The sequence below is a fragment of the Mustela putorius genome, unplaced genomic scaffold, assembly GCF_011764305.1.
Source record: "Mustela putorius furo isolate JIRA1106 unplaced genomic scaffold, ASM1176430v1.1 tig00003913_pilon_pilon_pilon, whole genome shotgun sequence".
NCBI classification, from domain to species: Eukaryota; Metazoa; Chordata; class Mammalia; order Carnivora; family Mustelidae; genus Mustela; species Mustela putorius.
In genome coordinates, this window is record NW_025422060.1 from 4,753,707 (window position 1) to 4,771,422 (window position 17,716).

The 17,716-nt window shown below is 36.8% G+C and overlaps 1 protein-coding gene across 1 annotated transcript in view; it reads right to left on the minus strand.

The window, feature by feature from the left end:
* The window catches only part of CCDC7 (coiled-coil domain containing 7), a 467,373-nt gene that overhangs the window by 177,971 nt on the left and 271,686 nt on the right, over positions 1–17,716 (minus strand). The window contains exon 24 of the mRNA XM_045069128.1: positions 12,862–12,975. Coding sequence (XP_044925063.1) covers positions 12,862–12,975 — 114 coding nt within the window. The remainder of the gene's footprint in view (positions 1–12,861; positions 12,976–17,716) is intronic.

Here is a 17,716-nt window from a genome sequence, read left to right on the forward strand (position 1 = left end):
ATCAATTTAAAATAATTTAGAAAATGACATCAGCAAGATGGCAGGCTAAATGTCCCAGCTCTGAATCTGATGTAACACTGAATTAACAACCATTCATGGATGAGATATATTATGAGAGCTTCAAAGTTCAGCTGAGAGGTACCAGCACACCAAAGAAGCATAACATCCCAAAACAGCTGTATTTAAAAGGGTAAGAAAAACAGTTTTACCATATCCATGTCACTCTTCCACAAAACTATCACAGCTCAGCACTGATAAAGACACCTTCATTCACAATCTCTCTCATGGGGGAAAGAGAGAAGGAAGCAAGTACCAGGCTTCCAAAGCCTTTCAGGATGATGCCTGAGGGCCCATTCTATCTCACCTTCCCTAGAACACAGAAAAATTAGCATGGTTGTATTGTTTGTAGACAACTAGAAGATCAAGCTCTCAAAGAAAAAGACCTAACTTTATACCTCAAAAAACTGGAAAGAGAAGAACAAATTAAGATAAAAGTTATCAGAAAGAAAGAAATAATAAAGGTTATGGCAGAAATAAGGAAGTAAAAATAGAAATATAACAGAAAAAATCAACTAAATTAAGCTTTGGATTTTTGAAAACATAAAATTGACCATCAATAGCCTGGCTAATAAAAAATAAAAAACTCAAGTAAAATCACTAACAAAAGAGGATATATTACTTCTGATGTCATAGAAATTTTAAAGAAAATCATAATGGATTATGAACAATTAAATATCAGCAAATTGGGCAGCCTAGAAGAAGTGGGTAAATTCCTTGCAATGTACAAAATACCAAGGCTGAATCAAGAAATAGCTTGAATTGGTAACAAGGTAGTTAAAAACAATCAAAAGTCATCCAACAAAGAAAAGTTCAGGTGAATTCATAGATGAATTCTACCAAACACTTAAAGAAAAATCAGTAACAATCCTTAAACACACACAGAGTAAGAGAGAAGGTGTGTGTGTTTATGCATATGTGTATACATGTGTGTACACACCTATGGGGCAGTTCTATTTTAAGCACTTCACCCTCATGACCTAAGTACTTCCCAAAGCCCTCACTCCTAATACCATCACATAGGTTGTTAGGTTATTATGATTTCTTCTTAGAAAATATGGGGAAACACAATTATTCACTGATAGAAAATTCTGAAATCTCTTTTTATAAGGCAAGCATTACCCTGATACCAAACCCAAGGACTCCATAAGAAAAGAAAACAATGGGCCAATATCCCTGATGAACATAGATGCAAAAATCCTTAACAAACTACTAGAAAAGAGAATTCAGTGGCTCATCATAAGATCATACATCATGACCAAATGATGATTATTTTAGGGAGGTAAGGATAGTTCAAAATATGCAAATCAATCATTATGATATATAACATTACAAAGGATAAAAACCACATAATCATCTCAACAGATGTAGAAAAGGCATTTGACAAAATTCAACACTTTTTCATGATATAAAACTCGTGTGAATTTTATATCATCATTGAACTACATCAAAAACTAATGATGTCCCATATGGTGTCTAATTGAACATAATAAAAAATATAAATTAAATGAATAAATAAACAAATAAACTCACCTCAACACAATAAAGGTCATACATGAAAGCCCACAGCTAATATAATACTGAATTGTGAAAAGTTGAAAGCTTTTCCTTTAAGACCAGGAATAAGAAAAGGATACCCCCTTTCCCCACTTTTATACAACACCATACTGGAAGTCTTAGTCAAAACAAGTAGGAAAAAATACACAAAGCACCAAATTGGAAAGGAGTAAGTAAAACTGTTTCTATTTACATGTTATTATATATAGAAAACACTAAAGTCTCCACAAAAAACAAAAACCTGTTAAATAAATTCAGTAAAGAATCAAGAGACAAAAGCAATATACAGAAGTCAGTTGCATTTCTATACATTAATAGTAGAGTAGGGATTAATTTCCAAAATATATTGGGATCCAGAAGAAGAAGAAAGAGAGGGGCAAAAGGTATATTGGAGCAAATAATAGCAGAGAACTTCCATAATTTGGGGAAGGAAATAAGCACCAAAATCCAGGAGGCACAGAGAAACCCCATCAAAATCAATAAAAATAGGCTAATACCCTGTCACCTAGTAGTAAAACTTACAAGTCTCACAGACAAAGAGAAAATCCTGAAAGCACCTCAGGACAAGAGATCTGCAACCAATGGTAGAAGTATTAGATTGGCAGCAGACCTATCCAGAGAGACCCAGCAGGCCAGAAAGGACTGGCAAAATATATTCAGAGCACTAAATGAGAAAAATATGCAGCCAAGAGTACTATATCCAGCTAGGCTGTCATTGATATCTCTCTCAAGGAGAGATAAGAAGCTTCCAGGACAAACAAAAGGTATTCAAATTGGCAAAGAAGTCAAACTCTCTCTCTCCACAGATGACATGATACTTTATAAGGAAAACCCAAAAGACTCCACTCCCAAACTACTAGAACTCATAGAGCAATTCAGTAATGTGGCAGGATACAAAATTGATGTACAGAAAACAGTTGCTTTCTTATACACTAATAATGAAAATATAGAAAGGGAAATTAGAGAATCAATGCCATTTACAATAGCACCAAGAACTATACGATACCTGTGAATAAACCTAAGAGGTAAAGGATCTGTACTCAAGGACCTACAGAACACTCATGAAAGAAATTGAAGCAGACACAAAAAGATGGAAGACCATTCCATGCTCATGGATTGGAAGAATAAACATTATTAAAATGTCTATACTGCCTAGAGCAATCTATATTGCAATGCCATCCTGATCAATATTCTACTGGCATTTTTCAGAGAGCTGGAACAAGACAAACAAAACTAAAAGAATTTGCAAACATCCAAGCAGCCCTACAGGAAATATTGAAAGGGGTCCTCTAAGCAGAGAGCCTTAAAGTAACAAACCAGAAAGAAACAGAGACATTAGACAGTAACAGTCACCTTACAAGCAATACTATGGCACCAAATTCAGATCTTTCAATAGTTACCCTGCATTTAAGTGGGCTAAATGTCCGAATCAAAAGACACAGGGTATCATAATGGATTAAAAAAACACAAGACCCACTGATACACTATTTCCAAGAAACTCATTTTAGACTCAAAGACACCTCCAGATTTAAAGTGAGGGGGTGGAAAACAAATTGCCATGCCAATGAACATCAAAAGAAAGCTGCAGTGGCAATCCTTATACAAGACAAATTAGATTTTAAGCCAAAGATTATAAGAAAAGATGAGGAAAGACACTATACCATACTTAAAGGGTCTGTCCAATAAGAAGATCTAACAATTTAAAATATCAATGTCTCTAAAATGGCAGGAGTAAATTATATAAACCAATCAATAACCATATCAAAGACACATCAATAATAACACAATAATAGTAGGGGACTTTAACACCTCCCTCACTGAAAGGGACAGATCATCGAAGTAAAAGATCAACAAGGAAATAAAAGCCTTAAATGACACACTGGAACAGATGGACATCATAGATATATTTAGAACATTCCATCCCAAAACAATAGAAAACACATTCTTCTCTAGTGCACATGTAACATTCTCCAGAATAGATCACATCCTGGGTCACAAATCAGATCTCAGCTAGTACCAAAAGACTAGTAACATTCCCTGCATGTTTCAGACCACAATGTGTTGAAACTAAAACTCAACCACAAGGAAAAGTTTGAAAGAACTCAAATACACCATGGAGGCTAAAGACCACCCTACTACTAAAGAATAAATGGATCAACCAGGAAATTTAAAAAGAATTTAAAAAATTCATGGACACAAATGAAAATGAAAACAAACTGTTCAAAATCTTTGGGTCTCAGCAAAGGTGGTCCTGAGAGGGAAGTATATAGTAATACAAGCCTTTCTCAAGAAACAAGAAAGGTCTCAAGTACACAACCTAACCCTATACCTAAAGGAGCTGGAGAAAAAACAGCAAAGAAAGCCTAAACCCAGCAGGAGAAGAAAAATAATAATGATCAGAGCAGAAATCAATGAAATAGAAACCAAAAGAACAGTAGAATAGACAACAAAACTACGAGCTGATTCTTTGAAAGAATTAATAAGACTGACAAACCCCTAGCCACTCTTATCTAAAATAAAAGAGAAAGGACCCAAAATAAGAAAATCATGAATGAAAGAGGAGAGATCACAACCAACACACACACACACACACACACACACACACACACACACACAAAATACAAGTAGAAGAACATATTATGAGCAACTATATATCAGCAAATTTGACAATCTGGAAGAAATGGATGCATAAAGTATAAACTACCAAAACTGAAACAGGAAGAAACAGAAAACCTGAATAGACCCATAACCAGTAAGGAGATTGAAGCACTCATTAAAACTCTCCCAACAAACAAGAGCCCACAGCCAGATGGCTTCCCAGGGGAATTCTACCAAATATTTAAAGAAGAATAGATACATATTCTCCTGAAACTGTTCCAAAAATAGAAATGGAAGAAGAACTTCAAACTCATTTTATGAGGCCAGCATGACCTTGATCCCAAAACTAGACGAAGACCCCATCAAAAAGGAGAATTACAGACCAATGAACATGAATGCAGAAATTCTCACCAAAATACCAGCCAATAGGATCCAACAGTACATTAAAAGGATTATTCACCACAACCAAGTGGGATTTATTCCCGGGCTGCAAGGTTGGTTCAACATCTGCAAATCAATCAATGTGATACTATACAGTAATAAAAGAAAGAGCAAGAAACATATGATACTCTCAATAGATAGCGAAAAAGCATTTAACAAAGTACAGTATACTCTCTTGATCAAAACTCTTCACAGTGTAGGGATAGAAGGTACATACCTCAATATCATAAAAGCCATCTGTGAAAAACCCACAGCAAATATCATGTTCAATGGGGAAAAACTGAGATCTTTTCCCCCAAGGTCAGGAACACAGCAGAACTGTCCACTATCACCATTGTTATTCAACATAGTAGTAGAAGTCCTAGCCTCAGCAATCAGACAACAAAAAGAAATAGGCAAAGAAGCTGTCAAACTCTACTCTTTGCAGATGATATGATACTTTATGGGGAAAACCCAAAAGACTCCACTCCAAAACTGCTAGAACTCATACAGGAGTTCAGTAAAGTATTGGGATATAAAATCAATGCACAGAAATCAGCTGCATTTCTATACACCAACAAGACAGAAGAAAGAGAAATTAAGGAGTTGATCCCCTTTATAACTGTACCCAAAACCATAAGACACCTAGGAATAAGTCTAACCAAAGAGGCAAAGAATCTATACTCAGAAAACCATACAGTACTCATGAAAGAAATTGAGGAAGACACAAAGAAATGGAAAAACATCCCATGCTCATGGATTGGAAGAATAAATATTGTGAAAATGTCTAAACTACCTAAAGCAATCTACGCATTTAATGCAATCCCTATCAAAATACCATCAACTTTTTACAAAGAAATGGAACTAATAATCCTAAAATTTAAATGGAACCAGAAAAGACCCCAAATAGCCAGAGGAATGTTGAAAAACTAATGTTACTGGCATCACAATTCCAGAATTCAAGCACTATTACAAAGCTGTAATCATCAAGACAGCATGGAACTGGCATAAAAACAGACTCATAGATCAATGGAACAAAATAGAGAGCCCAGAAATGGACCCTCAACTCTATGGTCAAATAATCTTCCACAAAGCAAGAATACTTCTCCAGTGGAAAAGGGACAGTCTCTTCAACAAATGATGTTGGCAAAATTGGACAGCCACATGCCAAAGAATGAAACTGGACCATTTCATTACACCACACACACTCAAAATGAATGAAAGACCTCAATGTGAGACAGGAATCCATCAAAATCCTTGAAGAGAACACAGACATCAACCTCTTTTTTTTTAAGATTTTATTTATTTGACAGACAAAGATCACAAGTAGGCACAGAGGCAGGCAGAGTCAGAGAGAGGGGAAAGCAGGCTCCCTGCTGAGCAGAGAGCCTGACGTGGAGCTCTATCCCAGGACCCTGAGATCATGACCTGAGCTGAAGGCAGAGGCTTAACCCACTGAGACACCCAGGTGCCCCAATATCAACCTCTTTCATGTTGGCCACAGCAACTTCTTCCTAGACACATTGCCAAAAGCAAGGGAAGCAAGGGTAAAAATAAACTCTTGGGACTTCCTCAAGATCAAAAGCTTTTGAACAGCAAAGGAAACACTCAACAAAACCAAATGACAACTGAAAGAATGGAAGAAGATATTTGCAAATGACATATTGGATACAGGGCTAGTATCCAAAATCTACAAAGAACTTATCAAACTCAACACCCAAAGAACAAATAATCCAATCAAAAAATGGGCAGAAAACATGAACAGACATTTCTGCAAGGAAGACATCCAAATGGCCAACAGACACATGAAGAAGTGCTCCACATTGCTTGGCATCAGGGAAATACCAAGCAAAAGCACAGTGAGATACTACCTCACACCAGTCAGAATGGCTAAAATTAACTAGGTAAGAAATGACAGATGTTGGCAAGGATGCAGAGAAAGGGGAACCCTCCTACACTGTTGGTGGGAATGCAAGCCGGCTTAGCCACTCTGGAAAACAATATGGAGGTTTCTCAGAAAGTTGAAAACAAAGCTACCCTATGACCCATCAATTGCACTACTAAGTATTTACCTTAAAGATACAAATGTAGTGATCCGAAGGGGCACAAGTACACCAACGTTTATAGCAGCAATGCCACAATAGCCAAACTATGGAAAGATAGATATCTATAGATATATCGATATATCTATAGATATATAGATATATAAAATTGAATACTATGCAGCCATAAAAAAACCAAAATCCTGCCACCATTTGCAATGACTTGGATGTAATTAGAGGGTAGTATGCCAACTGAAATAACTCAATCATAGAAAGACAATTATCCTATGATCTCACTGGTATGAGGAATTTAAGAAACAAGACAGAGGATCATAAGGAAAGGAAGGGAAAAATGAAACAAGATGAAACCAGAGAAAGAGACAAACCATAAGGGACTCTTAATCTCAGAAACAAACTGAGGGTTGCTGGAGCGGAGAGGAGTGGAAGGGATGGGGTAACTCAGTGATAGACACAGGAGAGGGTATGTGCTTTGGTGAGTGCTGTGAATTATGTAAAACTGATGAATCACAGACCTATACCCTTGAAATAAATAATACATTATATGTTAACAAAAAGAAAAACCCTAAAGTGGTATCATATCACATGTATTACAATGGTCATTATCAAAAAAACAAGAAATAAATGTTGGTAAGGATGTAGATGAAAGAGAATACTGTCATACTGGTAGTTGGTACAACTACCCAGGAAAATAGTACAGAGGTTCAGCAAAAAATAGAGCTAGTATACATTCCAACAATTCCACTTCTGAGTATTTTTCCAAAGGAAAGAAAACAGTAACTCAAAAAGATATCTGAATTCCCTTGTTCACTGTAGCATTATTTACAATAGCCAAGGCACAGAAATAATCTGAAAGACCATCAATAGATGAATGGTTTAAAAAATGTGATACACACACACACACACACACACAAGTATTATGCAGATAAAAAGAAGAAAATCCTGCCATTTGGGACAACATGGATGCAATGAGGGCATTTTGAAGTAAGTCAGAGAAAAAAAGACAAATACTGTATGCTTTCACTTATATGTGAAGTAAAACAAACAAAAAATGCTCATAGATAGAACAGATGGGTGATTGCCTAAACAAGAAGTAGACTAAGAAGGTGAAGATGGACAAAAGCTACACATTTCCAGGTATAAAATAATTATGTCCTGGTAATATAATATATGACATGTGATTATAGTTAATATTATTGTAATATATTTGAAAGTTTCTAAGACAATAGATCTTAAAAGTTCTCAACATAAGAAAAAGATGTATGAGTGGTGATGGATGTTAACTACACATACTGTGGTGATCGTTTCACAATATACAATGTGGAGATTTGGGGCACTGACCCACACACAGTCAAAAATCCATGTATAACTTTTGACTCCCCAAAACTGAACTGCTAACACCTTTATTGTTTACTGTAAGCCTTACTGATAACTAATACTACTGATTAGCACATATCTTATATGTTATATATACTTTCTACTGTACCCTTATAATAAAAAATTAATATAATAAACTTATAATAATATATTCTAGGGAAAAATATTAAGAAAATCATAAGGTAGAGAAAATACATATATAGTACCATATTTATCTAAAAAGATTTGCATATTAAGTGAATCCTGCATGTACCTAGATTCTTGTGTTGTTCAAGAATCAATTGTATACATATACTGAATCATTATGCTGTATTCTTGAAACTAATACAATGTTATATGTCAGTTATATCTCAATTTTAAAAACCTAAATCATAAAGGATAATAACGGAAATTAAACCAAAACTAAATTTAAGGAAATGAACCTACTGAAGTAAGAAAATACCAATGCAAGTAAATCAAGAAAGTATTTGAAACATACACTTTCTCTTAGAAAAGAGGGTGGAGGGTGAACTGTAAACAAATCACAAAACTTTTTAGTAGGTTTGTTTTTCTAGCATTTTTTTCTAGTGCTCTGAATTCTGAAACAATTTAAGTATTAAAAGAGCAAATGAGTAAATGTTTTGATGTTTAGACTGATTCACACTTCAGAAGGCAGACTGTACACACATGAAATAGAAGGAAAGAACAAGTCCTGAAGGGATAGATTGGAATTGAAAATTTCTCTGAGAATCATGATTTCTAAAAACATCTACGAATATTCATATACATGTATATGTTCACATGTATATAAGCATATGTGAGTATGGCCATATATATATTAATTATACATGCATGTATGTTCATATGTATATGTGTTTACACTGAAGTTCTTTCAACAGGCCAAAATCCTGTGTGTGATCTTTTAGGCCCATCTTAAACAACTACAAAGACCACATCTAGCAGTTGTCATGGGGGATTCTTCGGATTCCACACTATACTTGAAGCATAGCCCCTGAACAGCAGATATTGGAGGTAGTTGCAGTCATAGACTAAGGCCTATCCAGAGCTGGAAATACCTACATTCTTAGTCCAGGTGCCTCAAATTTGAGGAATTCTTACACATGGAGGATTCAGCTAAGATACTGTAATGTTCATATGCTTCTACACATTTCACCCTTTCATTACCATTTCATTGTAGATATTTTTATTACTTTTGATAGTTTTCACCACTTTTACACTTCTAGCACTCCCATCACTAACTCACCTTAACATCCAAGTCTATACAACAGGAAGAGCCTTTGTTTAAGGCTTCTTTGATTGTGAGACGATCTTCCCTCAAATTACAACCCTGTCAGCACTGATATTCTGACCCTCAACCAATGTTGTTGTATGGGACAAAGTGGAAAGTTGATGTAGCTGGAAACCTTTCTTTCTAATACAATTACAGTAAAAGAATAAATGCTTAATCTTACTTTCAGTTTAGCTTGCTGTATTCATTGAACAACTCCCTTACAAATTAGTGCTACAAGCAATATGGTCACATCCGTTTCTGGAAGGAACACTTGTGAACCCTCAGGGTTCTCTAAAGGAATACCACTGTGTCATGTACAAGAATCAGAGTGTCTCACAGAGCTCATGAAAATTCAGGACAATGTGTCTCAGGATGTGCTAGCAGACTCTGTACCATGCTTTAAGAGAATGCTGTTTATAAATAGCATGGAGGACATGGGGAGATAGAGAGGAGAAGGGAGTTGGGGGAAACTGGAAGGGGAGGTGGACCATGAGAGACTATGGACTCTGAAAAACAATCTGAGGGTTTTGAAGGGGTGGGGGGTGGGAGGTCAGGGTACCAGGTGGTGGGTATTATAGAGGGCACGGATTGCATGGAGCACTGGGTGTGGTGCAAAAATAATGAATACTGTTATGCTGAAAATAAAAAATAAATTTTAAAAAATGCTGTTTTATTATATACAGGTTTTTAATTTCTGAGAGGGAACAGTAGTTTTTCTTTTTAGTTCCTGTTTTGCTGATTAAGATGCCCAGTGAGTAGGTCAAACTAAACATCCAACAGAGGGGTTTTGAGAAAGCTGGAGAAGCAATACCTTGACCACTACTTAATAGTTTCAACAGCTATGGAATCAAGCGTTGTTGAGGATCCTATGCACTGAGTTACACCCTATGATTATTACTTCTAATGTTCTGAGAACTGATGGTCAGCCCATGATACAGTGATTTACTGAGACTCAGTATTTAATAAAAGAATGTCTAGTCCTGAGGATCACTTTGTCCACTGACCTGAAGCGAATTTTGAGAGCTGGATAGTTCATGTTTAAAGAAGTATTCTTTTGAAAGAAGTAACCATAATCTTACTGGTTTGTTAATATAAAATTCCTTCCTCAGAGAGTTTTAACAATGGCTGTATTGCACAAGGAGCCAGAAAAGGGTGTGAAGAAACACAAGTATTCAAAAATCTCTCCTTCCTCAGCTGTGTATTGTTTTGGATTCAACAGATGGCTTTTCCTTGCCCTTGTAAAACATCCTTGTCCCATGTTTTAACTATCCGTGAAGAGGTTATAGTGACTCTGTGAACCATGTGGTGGTACCTAAAATATACAATAAAGGACTGAGGATAGTAGATGATGAGATTATTTTTTTACCAGACTCAAAATTCTGGATTCATTTGTCCCACTATTCCTGGACATCAAACTCAACTAAACATCCTTCTAATGTCAGGGCAATTAGTCTAGGACATTATCTGGATCTTAAACAGAAAATTTCTTGACAGGTAATAGTGGATACTGCCAAGACAGCAATTACTGACCATAAGAGAGACTGATATAAAAATGGTATTCTAGTAAACACTCCTGGACCATCTTTGCAAAAATCTTGAAGAGATCAAAGTGTATGTTTACCCAAAAGCAGGCATAGACTTAAAGAAGTAGACTGATGGTCTATTTATCAAGAACCTTATAGCCAAGTAGTGGGAGAAGAGAAGATCAACAGATCCACTACCTATGTTAATGAATCCTTTGACTAATACAAGTGCTATGTTTCTGATTCTCCCAGTGATCCTTGCCATGAATCAGAATGCTCCACCAGCTATTGCCAAGACCTTATGGATTTCAAAAATGCATAAGACTATGGGTTTTTCTAGCCCTCATGTACCCAGGGAGATGAGAAAACTTTGGCTAATATCGGAGTTCAATGGAGATGTACATAATTACATTTCGGGGCCTTTGAGATACTGGTACATAGATGACAGTGATCTCCACTGTTGTGATCTCCACAACCCCTAACACCAAGATGAGGGGGAAACTGTTAATGCTTATTGGTTTGAAGTCCAAAGCCATCACTTATAGGAAACTTACCCAGACTCCACAATGGTATGCCCACCCATGCCACCTCAAAACTCCACTCTTACTAATATGTGTATTATTACTGCATATACTACTACTACATGTATTATTAACCTGTGCTTGTATCTACCCTAAACCTTGATAGAAACTGACACTTTAGCAATACACGTGGAAGACTGAAAACTACCCAACTATCAGCATCTAGCACTTTGTTTCTCAAAAAGTTCATGAGGAGAAAAATAAATAAGTGCTTTATTTATGAGCTTAATGAAGCAAAAAATGCTCCCTGAAACTAGTTCTCCATTAAATAACTTAACACACCTGGGTGTATGCCCTTGTGTGCATAGTGACTCTGATGATTATAGGTAACTCAGTGATGGAGTACTGAGGCACTAGTTTAGCCAATATTATGACTGTATGGAAGTGACTATCCACAGTGAAGGAATCTGGTATTCTGTATTAGGTAATATAAATACCCTATGAAGAAACTTTGTCCACATGGATGATCAGGATAAGTTTGGCATATGTGGATTGAATTTCAATCCACCATTAATATCCTTTCACAAGACTCCACAAATTCTCCAAATATCTGTGTCAATATATAGGTATGACCTAGAAGTGTTGAAAACCAAGAGGGAGGGCGCATTAGTCTTCTACTCTATTGACAGCATCACCCAAGTGAGTCCAGACAAAGGCAACAAGGACCAGACATCCTATTGATCCACATGTGGCAACATGGCTAGACCATTACAACAAACAAAGAACAGTTACCCAGTACCTAAATGAATTCCTGGGCATAACGTGCGTGTAAGGGGCACAATGTCTCATTCCAAAGAACAAGACTACCAAGCTTTGTTTTGGCTCATTCTGCTTCAACAAATGAAAATGAGGCAACCTACTGTGGGAATATTTGGCTATTTGCACTCTCATATTCCGCATGTGGGGTTCTTGATGACATCCATTAGGCTACTTCAATTGTCACTCCTTTTAATGGGGCCACAACCAAAAGGATGTATTTAAGACCCTCCAACAGGACTCTCAGGCTACACTACCTCCAGGTCCCTGTAATCATTTGCTATTTGACTTACATTTCTCAGTAACATGTCTGTTCACCAATTAGAGCTGTGGTAGAAGGCCTCAGCCACAGATCAGAAATATCTACAACAGCTTACTGTAAGGCATGCATCCTTTGTCAGAAAATTATTGACCCATAACTGGGCCTTGGTGTCTGAGTGTAAAATAATATTACAACTAGAAATACCAATGAAAGTTATGAATAATTTGATTTCTGTTCTCTAACTATCAGAGGGTATTAACAATTAAGGTCAAAGGAAATATAGATTTCCATAAAATATAACCTCAAATACATATTCACATACTAAAGAAAAAAATCTTTAATTAAAATAATTTAATCTTAATTAAAATAATTTAAAGCTTTCTATAATTATCATACTCACCAATGTTTCCTTCCCCTTTGGTTGTTCTTTGTTTCTTTACTTGCATTTGTGTTTTTGATATTGAATCTTGGTTTCCATCAAGCAGAAGATTTCTACCTGGTACTTCATCCTGAGCTACATAAAGAGAAACAGTTAGTTGAATAAATAGAGAAACAGACCTGCTGTGAAACCTTTAATTTTCAAATTTGTAACAAGTATCCAGCAGAATTTATCTTCATTTTTATAAATTACCATAATGTCTGGTATGAAAATAGAAGTGTTTTAATATGGATGTGTTAAAACTCTTATAACTTCATTAATAATCCTTGGCATCTAATATGATGTTATTCTCCATTTTTCTGGAATTTTTATAATTAAATTTAAAACTCAATCACAGGATAAGACATTAGCAAGATGGAGGACAAATAAGCTCCAGGCCCTCATTCCCCCAAAGAAACACTGAGTTAACAACAGTTACAAACCAAATCAGTTTTATGAGAACTCTAAAAACCAGTTGAGACTGCATCACCAAAGTACCTTACTTACCAAGAAGAACTACACCAAAAAGTGAAGAAAAGGTCATGGTATTTTGCCCATCTTGGCTATACCACTTCCCTGGTGTGGTGTGCCACAATCACAGGGAAATTTCCCAATTTCCAGATCCTCCCTTGAGATGAAAAGAAAAAAGTGGAACTTTCATCTTTCTGGAAAATCTCAGAGCTGCTCAATGTCCACAATAGCCAAACTATGGAAAGAACCTAGACGTCCATCAACAAATGAGCAGATAAAGAAGATGTGGTATACATACACAATGGAATAATATGTAGCCATCAAAAACTGAAATCTTGCCATTTGCAAAAATGTGGATGGAACTAGAAGGTATTATGCTAAGCAAAATAGGTCAATTGGAGAAAGGATTATCATATGATCAATCTGATGTGAGGAATTTGAGAGGCAGGGCAAGAGGTTGTGGGAGGCAGGGAGAGAAAAAATGAAATAATTAAGGCCAGGAAGGAAGACAAGCCATAAGAGACTCTTAATCTCAGGAAACACACTGAGGGTTGCTGGGAGTGGGGGCAGGGATAGGGTGCTATAGTGGGGAGGGTATGTGCTATAGTGAGTGCTGTGAACTGTGTAAGACTGATGATTCATAGACCTGTACCCCTGAAGCAAATAATACATGTTAATTTAAAAAAAAGTCTGGGAGCTGCCTAAGTGATTGGTTTCTACTTTGCCTGACTTGCTACACTGAAAGAAATAGCTGCACAGATGTATATCAGGTTGGAAGCTGCTGAAAACAAAGTAGAATACCATAGCATATTAGAGCTACAAGGAGTATGCAATTCTACAAATGATGGGGGTAACAAGGGGTTACAGGCAGAAAAATAGTATAGCAATCAAAAACAAAAGCTCCTGGGAAGAAATAAGGGAGAGCCTATAAAAGAAAATAGGAGAGTTAAAAGCCACCATATAAACTAGAACATAAGAGTATACACAAGAAGAGAAAACACACATTCCTCAGAAATGGTTTGAGAAGTCTTAGAACCTCTGTGCCAGGCTGATTTCTCAAGTCATTCCCTTGCACAAAGCCAGTTTGTAAATATTGAGAGGTGGCTGTACTTTCAAATTCCTAAATTTCTATAAAAGATGACAAGCCATATCAAAATAACCCAACATACAAACAAAACCAAGAAAACATGTCCTAATGAAATCATGAAAATGATGCTTGAACAAAATTTAAATGGCACCATTATTAACAACAGCCAAATTATAGAAATAGCCCATGTGTCCATCTATTGATAAATCAGTAAAGAAGTGAATAGGCATGCGCGTGCGCGCACGCACACACACACACATACATACATACACACAATAAAATAGTATTCAGCCATAAAAAATAATGAAATCTTGCCATTGGAAATGATGTGGATGGAGCTGGAGTGTATTATTCTAAGTGAAATAAATTAGAGAAAGACAAATATCATATGATTCCAACTCAAATGTGGAATTTTAGAAACAAAGCAAATGAACATGGGATAGGATGGGAAACCAAAAAAACAGAGTCTTAATTATAGAGAACAAACTGATGGTAACCAGAGGGGCGATAGGCAGGGGAAAGATGGGTTAACAGGATGATGGGATTAAGGAGTACACTAATTGTGATGAGCACTAAGTGTTGTAAGTAAGTGTTGAATCACCAGATTCTACACTTAAAACTAATATTATGCTGCATCTTAACTAATTGGAATTTAAATAAAAACTTGGAAAAAATATAAACAAATATATAGAAACAATTAAAAACAAATTCTGGAGCTGAGCAATACAATAAGTGAATTTAAAGTTTCACTAAAGGGGTTCAACAACGGATTTTTGCAGGAAGAAAAAAGAATAGCAACCTGGAAGACAGGCCATTTGAAATTACAGAGTAGCAAAATCAAAAAAGAAAAGTGAGGAAACCATAAGGACCAATAAGACACTATTAAGTGGACCAAGATACACATTATGGAAATCCCGGAAGGGAAAAGAAAAAGTAGAGACTTTATCTGAAGAAATAATGACCAAAAACTCCCAAATTTGAAAGAAGAAATGGTTGTACAAATTCAACAAGTTAAATGAACTCCAATAAGGAAAATCCTAAAAAGACCAACATTGAAACACATTACAGTTAAACTGTTAAGACAAACATAAAGAGAGAACCTTAAAAGCTGAAAAAGTAAAGCACTTGTCACATACAAGGAAGCCTCTATAACTTTGATAGTGGATTTCTCAGCAGGAACCTTGCAGGACAAAAGAGAGTGAGATGACATATTCAAAGTGCAAAGAAAAAACTGTCAACCAAGCATACTGCAAAACTATTCTTCAAAAATTAAGGGAAAATTAAAACTTTCCCCTCCAAAAAAATTAAGACTTTTCCAGATAAACAAAAGGTGAGGAAGTTCATACCACTAGACCTATCCAAACAGGAATGCTAAAAGAAGTCTTTCAAGTTGAGATTAAAGGACATTAATGGCATCACAAAGTTATATGATGATATGGTTTTTGATTATGATAAATGTATGGACAATGTAGAAACACATATTATTGAAATTTTGATGCGTAACTTCACTTTTAATTCCTACATAGAATTTAGAGAAAAATATAAAAATAACTATAAATCTGGGGAGGAGTCAAGATGGCAGAGAAGTAGCAAGCTGAGACTGCTTCAGCTAGCCGGAGATCAGCTAGATAGCTTATCTAAAGATTGCAAACACCTGAAAATCCATCGGCAGATCGAAGAGAAGAAGAACAGCAATTCTGGAAACAGAAAAACAACCACTTTCTGAAAGGTAGGACCGGCGGAGAAGTGAATCCAAAGCGACGGGAAGATAGACCCCGGGGGGAGGGGCCGGCTCCCGGCAAGCGGCGGAGCAACCGCGCACAAAATCAGGACTTTTAAAAGTCTGTTCCGCTGAGGGACATCGCTCCAGAGGCTAAACCGGGGCGAAGCCCACGCGGGGTCAGCGTGGCCTCAGGTCCCGCAGGGTCACAGAAGGATCGGGGGTGTCTGAGTGTCGCAGAGCTTGCGGGTATTGGAACGGGAAAGCCGGCTACAGAGACAGAGCCGACAGTAAGCTCGCAGCTCGGGGTGACCTTGAACCGGTCGCAGGCTCGGTGAGCTCGGAGCGCGGCCGGAGGTCAGGCAGACGGGGGTAACTGGGCGCTGTTCTCTGAGGGCGCACTGAGGAGTGGGGCCCTGGGCTCTCGGCTCCTCTGGGCCGGAGACCAGGAGGCCACCATTTGTATTCCCGTCCTCTGGAACTCTAGGGAAAGCGCTCAGGGAACAAAAGCTCCTGAAAGCAAACCCGAGCGGATTACTCACCCCGGCCCCGGGTAAGGGCGGTGTAATTCCGTCTGGGGCAAAGACACTTGAGAATCACTACAACAGGCCCCTCCCCCAGAAGATCAACAAGAAATCCAGCCGAGACCAAGTTCACCTACCAAGGAGTGCGGTTTCAATACCAAGGAGAGCAGCAGAATTCCAGAGGAGGGGAAAGCCAAGCTCGGAACTCATGGCTTTTTTCCTGTGATTTTTTTTAGTCTTGCAGTTAATTTAATTTTTTCTTTTTCATTTTTTTTTTTCTCGCCTTCGGGTAAAATTTTTTTTTAACTGTTAACTTTTTCTTTTTTAACGATTTTTTACTAGTTTATCTAATATATATATATATATTTTTTACATTTTTCTTAGGTGTTTTCTTTTTTTAAAAATTCTTTTCTTTTCTTTTTCTTTTCTTTTTGTTTTTTTTTCTTTCTTCCTTTTTGAACCTCTTTTTATCCCCTTTCTCCCCACTCATGATTTTGGATCTCTTCTAATTTGGTTAAAGCATATTTTCCTGGGGTTGTTGCCACCCTTTTAGTATTTTACTTGCCCCTTCATTTACTCTTATCTGGACAAAATGACAAGATGTAAAAATTCAACACAAAAAAAAGAACAAGAGGCAGTACCGAAGGCTAGGGACCTAATCAATACAGACATCGGTAATATGTCAGATCTAGAGTTCAGAATGACAATTCTCAAGGTTTTAGCCGGGCTCGAAAAAGGCATGGAAGATATTAGAGAAACCCTCTCAAGAGATATAAAAGCCCTTTCTGGAGAAATAAAAGAACTAAAATCTAACCAAGGTGAAATCAAAAAAGCTATTAATGAGGTGCAATCAAAAATGGAGGCTCTAACTGCTAGGATAAATGAGGCAGAAGAAAGAATTAGTGATATAGAAGACCAAATGACAGAGAATAAAGAAGCTGAGCAAAAGAGGGACAAACAGCTACTGGACCACGAGGGGAGAATTCGAGAGATAAGTGACACCATAAGACGAAAAACAACATTAGAATAATTGGG